We start from the raw sequence: 16,944 nt of genomic DNA, 5'->3' as shown, positions 1-16,944 counted from the left end.
CGAAAGCAGCGATCCCTCTTGCTGTTCTGGCTTCTGGGATAGCTGTGCAGCCTGCATTTACTCCATAAGACACACACACGTTTCCCCTTACTTTTTAGGAGGGAAAAAGTGAGTCTTATAGAGCAAAAAATACGGTATTTTTACAAAAGGCCGAGTCCAGTCAGGGTTAGGAGCTGCTTGCTAGCAAACCATTCCAGTCTCCATCCCTGTCAAGGACAAGCAGAATCCATTTTGGAGGGGCCTCCATGCTTCCCTTGCTACTCAGATCCTTCCGAGATGCCAGCCTGCATTAATGTCTTTGCCATCCATGTGCGCTCATTTCCCCCCCAAGGACTGTAGAACTAAAGATGCCAGATGAATACACACGGGTGAGCTTTGCAGTCAACTTCTGAGGAAGGGGAGGATTCAGTCGCAGAGGGCCATAAAGCAAGGCCCCTCTTTGGCAGTCCAAAGCCCTCATTTAATATTTTTAAGGAGCAGATGAATATGGAGGAGACAGCAAATAAGCTCCGCTCCTTTGGGGCATGGCAAACAAGCCCACGCTGCCAACCAGATTTTCATCTTGAGGTGCAAATGCGTTCTTGTGCTTCGACGGCACTCGCTGCAGCAATGCTGACAATCCCCAGCTGCTCCCGCCCCTTTCCATTGTGGCTGCTTGGAAATAAGAGAGTTGCCCTTGGAGAGGATGGTTTGGTGTGTTGCCAGGTGCCTACAGAGCAAGGTCAGCTGTGCTTTCTGCCCATCACCAACACAAGACAACTAGAGTAATGGTCTGCTGTGCTTTCGCAGTCATTCTCTGGGCCAACACACACATCTAAGGCAAGGTCTTCAGCAGAATATAGCATGCGGGACTGGATGCATGGATGCTTCCATAGGTATCCAGGCACTTGTTCTCCATAGCCCTCCTTGCTGATATTTTCCAGAATGTGGCAAGCCATGATTTAGACCTATGCAGCCACCTGGCACAACTGGCCACCTGGACTCAGGTTGGCTCCTACATGCAGGAAGCTGAGTAAGTTTGTAAGCGTGAAAGAGGTGAGGGGGAACAACCCAGGATGGCTCCCTCATTAGGCAAAGCCTCTCCTCCTTACAGAGGGGAGGAGTTGTGAGCAGAAGCCGTTTCCCGCATTGGCGGGGGGTGTTCCAGTCCCTGCCCAGCTGGCCTGGATGCTGCGCCATGCCCCCAGGTAGCCAGCCAATCAGGTGGAGGCTTGGGGGCGGGGTTTTACCACTCACATGTGGCCGCGGCAGCACTTCCCTTTCATTCCGCTGCTGGTTTTCATCGGATTTTAGTTCATTGCTTGGTTCTTGACATTGCTATGGACCTGCGGTTGGTTGCCTTGGTTGTCCAAGGGGCCTGGTAGGAATTTTTTTCCAACTGGCAAATTGGCACCGGCCATTTGGTTTTTCGCCTACCTCGTAGCAAATCGTCACAACTTTTAGGTATTGGCGGTTAGGCATTGGAATATGTTTTTGTATTGGAGGGCAGGGTGCGGCCATCGCTTACCCCTCCACTTTATGGGTATTCCGGTAAAGGAATCCAGCGGTCGTGGATCCTGTCCGACGCCCTTGCTGGTGGCAAGGGCCATGGCACGACCCCCGGTGACATCAGGGGGAGCTTTCAGTTGTATTTGCATCAACAGGCTCCTCCCACTGGTGGTTAACCCTTGTTAGACTCACCCCTCCCTGAGGGGGTGAAGTCACGCTCTGTTGTTTTATCCAATGCCTAAGCCAATACCTCTCACATGCTGTAATCAATAAAGTTGTGGCCTTTTTTAGCTCATTAACCTAATATACTGTGTCCATGTGTCTTTCTTATCCCCAAGCGGGTGGTGGGTCCTTGAATCACAAAATCACTATCAGGCCAAGGTGGAAGCAGAAGACAGCCTGGTAACAGCAATTCTTGTGTTGGATTGTGGCCAATTTGAGGGCAAGGGAATGAGCCAGGGGAATATCCCCTCTGTGGTTCAGGGCTATCCTCAGGCCGGCTTCTATCTCCCATTTGTGCTTCTTTGCAGGGCCTGGAGCACTGGGGTAAGGAAATGAGCATGCTCTGGTGACTCGAGGAGGAGGAGGAGATAGCAGTATCAGAACAATCAAGACTTCCCGCTCCTGGCAAACGGTCAGCCTGTGAGGCAGTGTTGGGGTCATGCCTTCTTGACTGCCGTGACTCATCTTGCCAGGAGGGAGGGAGGAGAGGGTTTCAGCACGTCACACAGAGAGGAAGGAAAAGGCCTTGCTGACTCGCTCCTGGGACGCTGGGGGAGGAGAGGCAAACTCCCTGGTAAGTCCCAGAACATCCGTAGGAGACCTACTGGGCGCCCACAATGCCAGCCAGCAAACAAGAAGGTTCCATTCAAGCTCCCACGAAGATGCAGCCTCCACTTGCTCAGCAGCGAGGGTTGCAGGAGGCTGACTGTAAGCCACACCCCATCTAGAAAGTACTGGCAAGACACCAGCCCTCCTTAAAAGTGCTGCTTTTTAAACTGGTAGGCATGGCTGTGCAGTTTCATCGCCAGTCCGCTGCTCCTGAACATGGTTCTCAGCAGCTCTGCATTTAGCCTTTCCACTCGCACAAGGACAATGGTAAGCCCCATTTCCAGGAGAGACTTTGAAGCCAGAAAAAGTAAGGTTGGGGAAAGGAAATAAGCACTGGGTCCCACCTGCAGCGAGGGTGGGGATGTCTTGAAGTCCCCTGTCTGACATGAAAACATCCTCCAAAATGTAGACGAATAAGCCCGTCCCTCCTGCCTCTCAAAGAGCAGCCATTCACTGAAAGAAGACAGCTTCATAAGAACGTAAGAAAAGCCTGGTGGATCAGGCCAATGCCCATCTAGTCCAGCTTCCTGTTCTCACACTAGCCAACCAGATGCCAGCAAGCAGGATTTGAGCACAAGAGCAGACTACCCTCCAGGGATTTCCAGCAACCTTCAGGGCCTGGAAGCCTCTTTTCAAGGCCAAGACTTTGTCTTTGAACATAAATCATGAAGAAGACTTAATGAGCATATGCAGAGTGCAGCTTTCATACTGGGCTCCCAGAGCAGGGCCAAAGAGCTGTCAGAGACAGACAGAACACAATAGATTTTGAAGAATCCAAAAATGAAGCTGCTGTAGCACTGGGAAAGGAGAGGTCTGACTGTTCCGATAACACACTGAGAGGGTGCAGATTCCTTCCTGATTCTGCTTGCAGTGCAGAGAATGAGAAGTTCAAAGTTCAAAAGGAAATATTTGGGCTCCTTAGCATTTTTTAAATGGACTGTGCAGCCACTCCCTGCCTCCCCCCAGCTTGCTTTTGCACAGAAAACTCAGCAGGTTCAGAAAAGCCCTGCTTTATTGTATATGTAGATATTCAATATTCTTTTGTAAGCTGCCTCAATTTTTAAATTTATATATTGCAATCAGGTTGTACAAACTAAAAAAGTATCTAAGTAAATCTGACCAAAGGAAGCACTAAGAACAAGCCAGTTCAATATCCAACCCAGCTGTAGCATCCCAATCAGACCCCCCCACACACCTCTTGCCTCCACCTGCAAAGCAGGCAGATCACTGTGGGACTCCATCACCTCACTGAAAAAGACAACTGCACAAGTTCCGGCACATGCAAGGGAACATAAGCCTGCTGGATTGAGCCGAAGAGGACACCTCTGGGACACATTTTTAGTTCAGCATCCTGTTCTCACAGTGGCCAACCAGATTCCCCAGGGGGAATCCTGCAAGCAGGACCTGGGTACCAGAGCACACTCCTCTCCTGTGGTTTTCAGCAACTGGGATTCAGAAGCATTGCTGACTCCCAACAGTGGAGACACAGCATAGCTATAATGGCTAGGAACCACGTAAGTGACCCATCTGCAAAGCACATGCTCCCAGTGGAAAGGTGTCCATGCAAGTCAGCCTGGGTGCTTTCACAACTACCCGCAGCTGTAGAATCCTGATGTAAGCTAGCAGTTGCCAATTTGGGCACACATGTGCCCACAGAGGGCTTTCTCTGGTCTCCAAAAGGCTCCCTCCTTCTGCTGAAATTAGGTTTGACAGAAGTGTTCTGTGTGCAGTTAATTGCACTGTGCGTGGTGCCCAGAACAGTTTTGCTGGTTTACTAATGTGCCTAATTGCTTGGACTATCAACTACTCACGATATACAAAATGAATTGTTACCAACATGGGCAGGATATTTCGGAAAAACAAACCAATAAGTATTGGTTTCTAATGCCTTCCAAGTAAACCTTATCGGGGTGAAAACCTAATGAGGAAGTTAGGTATGTTTAGCTTGGAAAAGAGGAACGGAGAGGAGATATGGTAGCCATCTTCAAAGATCTAAAGGGCCGTCACATGGAGGGGGTCAAGTTTGTTTTCTCCTGCTCCAGAGGTTGGGACCTGAACCAACAGATTCAAGTTATGAGAAAGGAGATTCCCACAATACATCAGGAAGAACTTCGACAGTGGAACAGGGACATGGTGGACTCTCCTTCGTTGGAGGTTTCTAAGCAGAGGTTGGATGGCCACCTGTCATGGATGCTTTAGCTAAGATTCCTGCATTGCAGGTGGTTGGACCAGACGATCCGCAGGGTCCCTTCCAACTCTACAATTCTATGATCCGCAAAGGAAAGCCTTCCCCAGCAGGTTTTACTAAGAAGCCTTAAGCATTTTCCATGATGAAGAATTCTGTCCTAATGCAATGGGTGCCACCTCTGCTTGGGCAGCTGCCTTGGTTTTTCTGAAGATTTTTCTATACCTGTAAATGAGCTTCTTCTCTATTTCTGTTTCAGCCACAAGGCCTCTCGCCACTGGATGGCACTGAGTGGACACAATGCTCTGTAGGCCTGCACTGCCACCCACCCGCATCCTGGCCGCAATGAGCAGGCCATTGCTGGAGAGATTAAGCACCAGAAGGGCTGCTTCCCTCAGCTCAAAAAGCACCAAGGAGAGGAAAGCAAAAGCAGCGCTGGCGAGAAAGGAAGCGGGCCTTGCTCCCCATTGTAGCCCCGCAGCAGCGCAGAAAGGCTGAGCAGAGCAATGCGCTCCAGTTGCAGAGATTAAAAGGGAGAGGAGCAACAGGGGGGCCAGATGGGGAAGCAAAATTGGGGGGGGGGGAAGGCTTTGCAGCAACATGGAAATAAATTATCTCATTTTGAGGACTAGTGCCCACCCTCCATACGTGAGAGAGCAAGAGAGCGAGAGCACACCCTTCAAGGCACACTGATGTTACTAGTGTTGTAAATAATGACAAAGAAGCAGCTCACCACAGAGAATACAAACACCTCCCCTTCTCTCCCAGTCAGCCTTGGCCCTCACCTCATTAGGATGCTACAGGGCTCCCTTCAAAGCTGGTATGCTACCCTGAGACACTAGCAGATAAACAGGCTCCCTCTCCTCCCACATGAGAGCCCTTCCAGCCAGCATTTTCAGCTGCAGTTCAATTAGCATCCCATTTAATGCAACCTTCTATGGCCTCTAGCTTTCCATTATTAATCACTATTTACACGGATACAGCTTGCACGATGTCGGGTCATTAATACACAAGATTTCACAGATAGTGGAGACACAGCGACTTGCCTAGAGCCTCTCTAACTGAGCCAAGACTGGAACCCGGATCTCTGGGGTTTAACTGCACAAACACTACCCAGAGGCTCTGAAGGCTGAACCTCCCGTCTACCCAAGTACCCTCCAGTCTAGATCCAGTCCAAAACATGAAGCTCCAATAGTTATTTTGAATGAGCAAGAGCCCATTCAGTAGGGAAACACTTTGGACATCCCTCCACTCCCACCTGGAGGTCCCTCAAGAACTAAATCAGCCAAAAGATGGGTGTAGAAATGACTGAAAATGGAAGTTTGTCTGAAAGCACCTGGGAGAATTTTCACTGGACATTATTTTAGGCCTGGTGATGATGAAGGCAGCAAAAAAGGCCACCTAAGGTTAGAACCTAAGAAGAACCCTGCTAGGTGAGACAAAAGAGAATTCTTTTAGTTCAGCATACTACTTCTTAGAGGGGACAATGTGATGACAGTGAGGAAGAGTGATAGCTCAGTGGCAGAGCACATCCTTTGCATGCAGAAGGTTCCAGGTTCAATCCCTGGGATCTCCAGGAAGGGCTTAGAGAGACTCCCATCAGCTCCAGCCAGTGGGAAATGTAGTCCAAAATATTTGTAGGGCACCAGGTTAGGGAAGGCTGCCCTCAAGGTTCCATTCCCGTCACCAGGACTAGTCCAATTCCCTTCCCAAATGCTGGTTGAGCCCCCACCCCGCACCCTCACAGACACATATTCTCTTGCAGCCAGTACTGGGGGCATAAAGAAAGAAAACTGTTGTGTGTGGATGCACGTGGGTGCCACCCCTACATAAGAACACCGCACCCCAAAAGGTGCCAGCGGGACTGGAGCACTCACCTCTCCCTTTTGGACTGTCATGGATTGTCTCCTGGGTGTGATCTCCTCATTGATACTAGACAGGAAGTTCTGGGAGATGCGGAGGGCATCCTGAAGAAGAGGGTAGTCAGGGTGGCTTGATGGAGTATGCTTCAGTAGATCCTGCACCGCCAAGAGGAAGAGAAAAAGTTCAGAGAATGGCAGCTGGAAATACAAGGAGCTTCATATCAACAGGCCTTCCTAGGCCCCAGCAGGAGAGCCACACAGGCTCACCTTAGCGGCAGCAGTTTTATCTTCCAGCCACCACTTTATCTTTCATTACCACCACTAGTTACAGTCCTGTTACTGCAGATGGATCTTTACCAAGCAACATAAGCAAAAGAAGACAGGGCCCCGTTCCAGGGAGGCAACAACTCAACATTTATCAGGAAGGAAGGAAGAAAAAGGGTAGGCTGTTTCAAGACTAAGCGGTAGCAAAGGTTAGGGTCATCTGGGGGAGCAAGAGACCTTTGAAAGGAGGCTGGGCATGGTGGAACTGAAGGAACACAACTCACGGGAGTGTATGGGGCACTGGAGAGATTGAGGCAGCAGGTGGGTAGGAAGGTCACAGAGGGCTGTGAGGAGCAAGTGGCTTGTGGCAGATGTGGAAGAGGAGAGACTTTAATGGGAGCTGAGTGCCTTCCTTCCCAGCAGAACCTGTCAAAATCCAGGGACTTTTCAGAAAAAGCAACAAAGACCTCCCAGTTTTGTCTGGCTTCCAGGTTTATGTAGGCATGGGGTAATTTTAAGCTGCTTGAGTATTATAATCCAGTAGTGTACTGTGTTATATTTGCTCTGAACATTTGTTTGAATAAAGAAACCAAGCCAAGTCCTTAGGGCAGCCGATTTCTACCCTAAATACACACCCATACCCCCTTTGTATTTTTAATGGCAAACAAAGGGGTTGGGGGGGGTCTAAGCTGTAAGCAAGAGCACAGCTGGGAACCTGAGCTGATAACATGCTAAACCCAGATATGAAGGAGCAGCTGAATGTTCCCCACCCCAGTTCTGAAGCTGGGGCACAGCAAGGGCATTTTCCAGGGTACTTCACGCAACTCTTTTCCAAGGGAATTTATCTTCATAAAGCTTCCCGATATTCAATGGCCAGCAAAGCATCATCTTCTCCTGAAGTTTGTCCTGGGAACAAACCGCACCATGGTACAGGAGACCCAGCGTCAAATCTCACAATGTTGTTTCTTTCAATCAAATGTGGTTTTGCACAAGCAGCAACAGTGTTGTGAAATGGAGAGAAGGGTTAAAGAAAAACCACTTCCTCCAAGACTGCCTGTGGAAATGCTGGGAGACTGGATCGTGGCCCTCCTGCACTACATGGAGGGTCTGAGCAAAGGCAGTAGTCCTACACAAAGACCACTCTGAAAACAGACACCCCCAAAGAGGATTCGAAAAGGAAGATTTGCCTTTATCTTTTTTAAAAAACCACAATGTCAATCAACACATTGGGAAAGGGGGGGGAAGATGGCTGTTTGGCTACATATGTTTGCAACTATTATGAGTCCTATTGTATATAAACCTCAAGGCTTCCCTGTCTGCTCATTCCCAGCTTGCTCACTGCAATAGCGACGGCAGCATCGCCGTTCAAAGCAACTTACGTGGAGTACAAGGGTGCTGCGTGTGACTCGGTCCACTGGCTTGTAAAGGAGAGCTGTGGAGAAAGGAAGACGACAGGTCCCACATGAGCAGCACTGCTTGGTAGACCCATATAACCCACACAACTGCAGGGCTGAAAGCCCAGCTCAAGAGAAAGGAAAGTATTCTGCCAACCTAGTCTGTGGGTGCACTACTTACTTTCTAAGGAGTTTTTCGTCGTCTGCTCTTTTGAATCCTTGGTGCTTCTAGCCTTGAGATTCTATGAAAGGGGAGAAAGAAAACATCCACTGGGTTAAGTTTTCTTCAGAGTGCAGCAGGGAACTGCCAGCTGTCCCCTAGTTAGCTTAATCAAGCCCTCTGTTGACACAAAGTAGGCACCCAAGCATTTGCCATGCAAAGACAACTCTAGTCCAGTGGTCAACTCCATCCTTGCACAGTGCTTTTTGCTACCTTCGACAGCTGTGTCTATGGCTCCCCTGAAGACATGGCAAGCCCCGCCCCTCTTCTGCCCTTCTGCCACACTTGATTTGCAGTACCTGGTTTGGGGTGTCCTGGCACAGTTTGGACATGATCTTGAAAACAAGGATATCACCCACTTAAGCTGTGATTTTCTTTCATCAGGCTAGGCACAACTGCCAGGCAGGAGTGACCCAACGTGCAAGAACCCTCAAGAAGCTATTGCACAAGGTACCTTACTCAAGATGGCTTCTCTCCCAAAGGACACCCAGCAGCATTGCAATTCCACTTGAGAAACCCTCCACCTTTCTAGTGCCACTCCACGTCACTCCACTTGAGGCTAACGAAGGCCTGCCATTTCCCAGACAGAGGGTGATGCTCGCCACTCAAGTGGGCTTGTTCACCTCTCTTTTGCTAATGATAATTTCATTGCAGGAGTTCAGACCCTCCCATCCTGCCCCTTGCATGGCACGGAGGTGGTGCCAGAGCAGCTCAAAGCCACTGCAGCAGAGTGTGCAAGGGGGATCACCTAATTAGACTTCGTATCACTGCAAAGGTTAATTGGGGTGGCCTCAAGACAAGAACCTTGAGAGGTCTTGGGTCGCATTAAGGGCTGCAGCACGTGAGATGGGCAGAACTGACAAGACTGGAAGCTTCTCCTGTGCAAGCCGCCCACTGAAATGAACAGGAGCTGAGAGAGAGAGGAAGAGAGCACACCACCTTTGAAGGGCAAGTGCTGCAGGGACATCCCAAGGGCTCCATCTGAGCGCATTAGTCAGAACGAGTCGCCGCACGTGTCTGAACATCATAACGTTACCTCGGAGATTTCTGCGAACTGAGCGTTGGCCTGACAACACTTCTCTGCCGTCTCCATGGCAACCTCATAGTTATCCACGAAGGCCCGGTACACTCCCAGCTGGCTGGCCTGCAGAAAGCAAATGCAAAATGAAACAAACACCGGTGGGGTGGGGGGAAGGGGGGTTGCGGGAGAAGAGGGCCGCTGGCTGCACTGGATTCCAAAGGAACAGAAGATGGTGAGCTGTCACAAAGCACAGAGGCGCCTCCCTCCCACATCAGCTACCAGAGAGGACTGGGAGGGGGTGCAGGGGGGTGGGGGTGGTCAGCTGCCTACCCACATCTGGATTAACCCAGTGACCCAACCCTGCTGTGGCCACTTTCTCCGCTGCATTCTGGCCAGTGGGTTAAACACTGTAGGGCTGTGTCAGCCCCTTTGCCAGTCAGAGATGATTCAGCTGTAGGGCAGTACAAAGAAGACACACACCTATAGCAGAGATATCCCTGCCTCTCACTGCACAGTTACTGCAGATGTTCACACTGCCCCAAAACCAGCCGCCTGCAGAGGCCCCTTTTTTAGCATAGAGAAAAGTGCAAGAGGGATGAACGCAAGAGCAAAGCACTGAACACAGAGGCTGGATCAGTTTAAGCTGCTGTTTCTCTTGCATTTGGAGAAGCCCAGATGGAGAGAGAAAGTGCCTTGGACATTTCTCTGCAAAATTCATGGGGAGCTGCTTTTTGTTTTAATGGCTTGTTTTCATTTCCTTCTCATCCCATGCTCAGTGGAGAAATAGATGTGGACAAGTTAAAATAATTTTCAGTTCAAAAAATATATTCTACTTTTTATCCTGCCCAGGGAGTTGAGGATGTTGTACGTGGTTGCTCCGTTCACAACCCTCTTCATTTTATTATCTCAAGAGCCTTGCAAGGAATCTCAGGCTCCCAAGTCGCCCAGGGAGAACTTCATGGTTGACAATTGAGGCAGGAGGAGGGCAAAACAAAGATGGCTGAAAAAGATGGTGGTGTGTGTGTGTGTGTGTGTGTGTGTGAGAGAGAGAGAGAGAGAGAGAGAGAGAGAGACTGGGAAGAATTTCTCCATCAGTTTGGTGGTGCTGCAATAGCAGCAGACCCAGAAGCCTTGGAATAAGCCCCTCTTAATCACTGGGACTTAGCACTGATCTCGTTTGCTGACTTGTAAATAGCAGCCATAGTTCATGCCTGCTCAGGAAAAGGCTGGGCGAATCCCAAGCATGTCTGAACTCTCAAGTAAATGTGAACTCTGCGCTTGCTGCCCATTGCTCAGTATGGAGAATTCACAGTGCAAAGAGCAAGCACCCATGGAGAAGGCACAGGAAAGCAAAGTGACTAATGTCATTTGTGCTCCACTGAGGGAGAAGGAGCTCATCTTCCAGCTTTTCATCCAGGGTACCTCCAAGCATCCTTTTCATTGGGCATTTATAGAATCATAGAGTTGGAAGGGACCACAAGCATCATCTAATCCAACCACTTTGTGAGACAGGAATCTTTTTGCTCAATGTGGGGCTCAAACCAGCTACCCTGAGATCGAGGGTCTCGTGCTCTAACAACTGAGCTAGCAAGCACTGATTGTTTGTGCCCATGAAGGTATTGGGGTAGTTATAAGCAATCCCACTTTCAATACTGCTTGCACCTCTGCAATGGTTCTAGGCAGACATATTGCTTCATTTCCAAACACTGCATGTTCAGCAACTTCAATCCAAAATCCTGCAGCTTTTTATGCCACAAATGTTCTAGTTTATTTTTCATTCCATTTTATTGCACTACCGTATGCCCCTCCGGACGACAATAGTTCAGCAACACAGGGGGAACATTGCAGAACTACTAAAGGCCTCAGAGAGGTTAGGCTGGCCTCAACTAGAGCCAGGGCCTTCTCGGCCGCGGCTCCAATCTGGTGGAACGCTCTGTCACAAGAGACTAGGGCCCTGCAGGACCTGACATCCTTCCGCAGGGCCTGCAAGACAGAGCTGTTCCACCAGGCCTTTTGTCAGGGCGCAGCCTGACCCCCTCCTCTGGCAATCTGCACAAAATTTTGCTTGATGGTTGCCATTAATTTGATTTTAATTTGATTTAATTAATTTTATAATGAATGTTGTAGAATGTTGAACTATTTTGATTGTTGTTAGCCGCCCTGAGCCCAGCTTTGGCTGGGGAGGGCGGGATATAAATAATAATAATAATAATAATAATAATAATAATAATAATAATTATTATTATTATTATTAAAGCAGAATGATGTGGGGACAGCCCAGTATACATTCTCCACAAATGCACTGCTAATGTGTCAATGGCATGTTGTGAAAAATAAACCCAGCCTGGAGCAGCTCTCACTCCACAAACTCAAGTCCTCAGCTTCTGTTCTGGACCAGGGAGAAAATGAACGTTCACTTTAGTTTTTGGTGTTCAGCTCCCTGATTGTATTCAGGGATTGTAATTCATGTTAAACACACACACACACAGAGAAGACAATGATGGCTCATCTTTTCTTCCACTGCCCTATGGGTAGTAATGTCCATGAATGTAGACAGCTCTAAAGGGAGATTAGATGAATTCACAAAGGATTAGACTAACAATTGGTACTTATCAGGATGGGTGTAGACGACCCTCCAGTGTCAGGGGCAGTACACCTCTGAAAACCAGTTGCTGAGCAGGACAAATGTCGCTGCTGCACTCAGCTCCTGCTTGCAAGGCATTTGGTTGGCCTCTGTGAGAACAGAAAGTTGATGAGTCTTTGGCCTTATCCAGCTGCAGGGCTCTTCTGATATCCTTATGTTTTGCACACTAGTTGTGGCCGACAAAGCCTTGCTCCTCCTGCCTGGTCCCTGTTTCTTGGAGTAGCTGGCAGTGCAAGCCAGGCCCAGTCTCCCATTCCCCATGCAGACAACTGGTGTGCCGACACATGGTAGTACTTGGATGACCCTACTGAGTTGCGCTCGCCATTTCTACGCACCGCAGAATTCCTCCTCTGGTCTGAAGAACCAGAGGCACCTCAAGAATGCGACATTTCCTTTCTTTAAAAGAGAACAAACTGGAAGAGGGGCCCAAGTGCTCTCTTCCAGAGCCAGAGAAGAGGTGTAACAGCAACAAAGCAGGCAGCCCTGGGGCTTACTGGCTGGGGAAAGAGCTCTTCCACAGTGCTGCCCCCCCAAGAGGTATTTAAGCCAAGGTCAGGGTACAAGGAACGCTCAGGATATCCAAGGGGAAAATATGTCTACCCCACAGTCTGCGGCTGAGGAGGCAGAACAGCAAGGCTAGATCAAAGTCGGAAGGAGGAGTGCAGATGGAGAGAGAAAGAGAGCTGGGGGAGGGGGAGGGAAGCAGGGGGAGGGGGGGAGAACCTGGCAGCTCCCAGGGAAAGGAGAGACAGACAGTGCCCTTGCTTCCCTTTGCAAACATCTGAACCTCGTTTCTCCCTCTCCTCTCACTTCAAAGTGGGTTTGGCAACTCCCCAAGGCAGGACTGCTGCAAAGGCTTTGGGTCCAACAGGATCAAAAACAAAAGCTGGTCCTGGGGAGGGAGGGAAGTGGGGAGGGTCCCTGCTGTGTGCCTCTCCCTTCGTCAATTGACCACAGCCCAAATTATATGCAGGCAACATGGAAAAGAAAGTCCAGCTGCTGGGAGGTGGTGCAGGGCAGCTCACTACGCCCAAGGCACAAGGACGTGGGGACGGCAAGACGGACACAATGCTGGTATCTGAACGCTCAGCATTTGCTCCCAGTCCCAGTCAACAAAATGGCAGAGCTACAACAGGCCAATAAGGGAACCATTTCACCTTTTTCCCATGCAGATACAGCCAAGAAAAATGCATTCCCGTGGGTTTCTCAGGGGATATTGTAAAACCCAAGAAGGGACCCAACATCATATTCCACAGGAAACTGACAGTGGGAAGTACATGGGCTCCCAATTCTCATGAGCCTCTGCGTCATACAACTGTGTTGGCTGGGGCTGATGAGAACAGGACGTTGCCATACAGAATGAGACCACTGATCCATCTGGTAAGGTGTGGTCCACACTGACCGGCATGGGCTCTCTAGGCTTTCAGGCAGTGAGTCTTTCTCCAGCTTCACCAGGAGATGCTATTCAACATTGAACCTGGGACCTTTTCTTTGCTAAGCAGATGCTCTTGTCACTGAACTGCAGTCCTCCCCATTTGGAGTTCAGTTTACTTGAAGGACACCAGGCTAAGGAAAGCTGCTTTTATCTCTGGCCTAAACACTTAATTGTTAGGTTGAAAAATGAACCAGAAAGCTCAAGGTGTGCAAACACACGCACACAAACATGCTTCAGGCCATGATGAAGGTCACAAAGGCATCTGCCAGGAGTTGCTGGAGTCCTGAGAAAGCAAAATCAAGTCCAGCCAGAGGGCTATGCAACCCCTAACTTGCCAGCCTGCAGGCTTTCCATCCCACACAGCTGCTTCTCACTCACGGTTGCTCCTATTTGCCACCTTAGACACCACTTTCACCTAATGTGCACAAACCACAACACAGCTGGAGGGGAAAGCAGAGAGGCAACACCTGGGAGAGAGCAGGGGCTCCACAGGTCACGACAGCATCAGCAAAGCAGCTATGAGAGAAGCCCAGGCTTTGGCTCACCAGCTTCTGGAAGAGGTCCCCCACCCTCTGTTGGTGGCTCCACTGCTGCACCCGTGGCAAGAGCCCGTCATAGAAGTCCTTGTGGATCTCGTAGAGCTCAGGCACTTTGAAGAAGATGGTTTCGATCTGCTGACTGGTCAGCACAGGCTGTGAGGTGGTGGCAGCAGCTTTGAGAGGCTTCATGGGCTGGAAAACAGAGACCACCCTTCATACAGGTGAAAAAACAAAGGCATCCACCAGCCAGAACGGCTGGGCTTCCTGTCTGATTGCACCGGAATGTCCCCATTTGGACATGCTCCAAATCAGCCTTGCTCAACCTGGTCTCCAAATATTTTGGACTACAACACAGCCATGCTGGTTGGAAGTGAGGGGTGTTAAAATCCAAAACATCTCCAGGTTGAGGAAGGCTGTTCCAGATCTTTGTGAAAAAGTCCAATCCTATTCCGTTCTCCCATGAAGTGTAAGACATGGTGGCCGCTTCAGGAACCCTCTGCTCACAACCACCAAGCACAGTCTACTGGGGAATTCTCCTGCTAAAGTCATAGAATCATAGAATCATAGAGTTGGAAGAGACCACAAGGGCCATCGAGTCCAACCCCCTGCCAAGCAGGAAACACCATCAGAGCACTCCTGACATATGGTTGTCAAGCCTCTGCTTAAAGACCTCCAAAAAAGGAGACTCCACCACACTCCTTGGCAGCAAATTCCACTGTCGAACAGCTCTTACTGTCAGGAAGTTCTTCCTAATGTTTAGGTGGAATCTTCTTTCTTGTAGTTTGTATCCATTGCTCCGTGTCCGCTTCTCTGGAGCAGCAGAAAACAACCTTTCTCCCTCCTCGATATGACATCCTTTTATATATTTGAACATGGCTATCATATCACCCCTTAACCTCCTCTTCTCCAGGCTAAACATGCCCAGCTCCCTTAGCCATTCCTCATAAGGCATCGTTTCCAGGCCTTTGACCATTTTGGCTGCCCTCCTCTGGACACGTTCCAGTTTGTCAGTGTCCTTCTTGAAGTCCCATTGAAATGAATAGGAACAGTTTACACAAGCCTGACAATGCTCTTGCACAGCTTCCGTTACTTTTAATGAAGGAGGGGGCTGAACTCGAGAGCTTCCCAGTCAGTTAGGACGAGGGAAATACCTTTTGGTTATTCCACCGCAAGTTCACAGTGTCTTCAGCCAGTTCTGGAAATCAAACCCACGCCTCCCCATCCACATGTTCCTGGGTGTTCTTACCAGCAGCAGAGCTTCAAGGTGGCCTAAGTAGGTTTCCTCACTAGCCAAGATTCCAGATAGGACCCATTTCCTCATCTCCAAGCCCTTCTCCAAGTCTGGCTCACTCTAGAGAAAGGAAAGACGCAAGAAAAACAATGGTAAGGCAGTGCAGAAGGCAGCTCTCTAAGCTGGATGTGGAATTGGGGGTTAAGGGAGAATTTTTGTTAAGTCTGCATTTTAAGTGAAATGACTCAATTCCCACCTCCAATACCAAGGCGCATACCATAACACATACTTATCCCTTTGCATTTCACATTTCCCGGTTCAAATGGCATATTAAAATGCACGCAGTGTTTAGAAATGCATACACAGAGTTGAAATACATTGTGACAAAATATGCATTTAGCTCCACATTTTCACACTTCCTTTTAAATGCAGAAAATAGCAGGGACTTGTGAATGAGCCTCAGCGAAATTAACTCGGAATGAAAATAGGCAGATCCATCCAACCCTAGCTGTGATGCCTCAAAGACTCATAAATCTCATTCTGACAGGGGTGCTGCACTAAAACGGTGGCACGCAGGCAAAAAAAGGTCAGTTTGCTAACACAGGTAGCACCAAGCATACCCCAAAACAGGAGATACATAAAGTGTGAAGGGGAGGTGGTGAAAGGAAGCAGGCTTTCACACCTTGATTTGAGTTCGCAGACTCCAGTGCTGCATACCTGGAGTACAAGTTCTGAGACAGACAAACCCACCATCACTCAGATATTGTGAAAAAATCAGAAATTGGGGGTGGGAATGGGGAAGAAGTATGAGATACAAACCAGCAGCGTAAAAGGTTTATTCGCTAGCAGCTTAGCCATTCTACAGCTCTTTGGTGCGTGTTGCCCATTTGCAAGGAACAGCACCATATCCCCACCGGGCACTGCTGCTGTGCAAAGAGCACTCAAGTCCTCCAGCTGACAGGCACATCCTAGGATCTCTAAAGCAGCCCCAAACATCTTGGAGGCCTGGATGCTCTTTGTACCAGCACACTCAACCCTTGGGGTTCAAGGAGCAATTTGTTCTCAGTTTTGCACAAAGGTGGTCACCAGCTCAACATCAACAGTGCAGTCCACACATTACAGGAAGTTGCTTGGTTCTTTCACGTGCTTGGAGTGAAGTCACAGATGCAAATCTATCAGCAGTTTTACAGAAGCTGCTAAATTGGCACTGCAGTGGTCGCCAGTTGCTCACATGCTCTCTTTTGTGCAGCTCCACCCCTTTTCTTACTGCTCTTACCTTTGCCCCCACCTTCCCTCTTATGATTACTAATCTCCATGGTGAGCCCCTTCGTACCAATCCCTGCAAACACACTACTTAGCAGAGGCAGGAGTCGTCCAGCCTAAAACTTCAAGTCAGTGTGCTTGCTTATTTTTCACTTCCAAAAAAATGCTGTGCTGCCCTGCAGCATAAATATCAGGGCTGTCTATACAACAGATCTCACAAGATAATAACAATAAATTACAAAGCAAGACAGCAGTTTTAAAAATGCTAGCTGAACTGCATCTCCCAGTACTGTTGACCAACTGGGGTTCTCATGGTAAACGTCTCACACTTTGAACTGTGGTTGGAAACAGAGCAGGGAAGACATTTTAGAAATAGGTGGGAGCTGTTCCTCCGACAAAGTTATTAAATTTGTAAATCATCTGAGTGGTTAAAGAAGCCTGAGTGTCAAGGGTTTGTAAATGCCGGTGGCCCAAGTTTTCTGCTTGTCTACCAAAATACCGTATTTTTTGCTCTATAAGATTCACTTTTTCCCTCCTAAAAAGTAAGGGGGAATGTGTGTGCGTCTT

The 16,944-nt window shown here is 49.0% G+C and overlaps 1 protein-coding gene across 1 annotated transcript in view; it reads right to left on the bottom strand.

The window, feature by feature from the left end:
• Nucleotides 1-16,944, bottom strand: part of BCR (BCR activator of RhoGEF and GTPase) — an 89,577-nt gene that overhangs the window by 28,627 nt on the left and 44,006 nt on the right. The window contains exons 3-8 of the mRNA XM_082203011.1: nt 15,130-15,234; nt 13,890-14,075; nt 9,281-9,388; nt 8,206-8,266; nt 8,010-8,062; nt 6,382-6,522 (exon numbers count right to left, since the gene is read on the bottom strand). Of these exons, the coding sequence (XP_082059137.1) occupies nt 6,382-6,522; nt 8,010-8,062; nt 8,206-8,266; nt 9,281-9,388; nt 13,890-14,075; nt 15,130-15,234 (654 nt within the window). The remainder of the gene's footprint in view (nt 1-6,381; nt 6,523-8,009; nt 8,063-8,205; nt 8,267-9,280; nt 9,389-13,889; nt 14,076-15,129; nt 15,235-16,944) is intronic.

Source organism: Podarcis vaucheri (genome assembly GCF_965113315.1).
Source record: "Podarcis vaucheri genome assembly, chromosome: 16".
Lineage (NCBI taxonomy): Eukaryota > Metazoa > Chordata > Lepidosauria > Squamata > Lacertidae > Podarcis > Podarcis vaucheri.
This window is presented reverse-complemented; position numbering and strand designations above follow the sequence as displayed.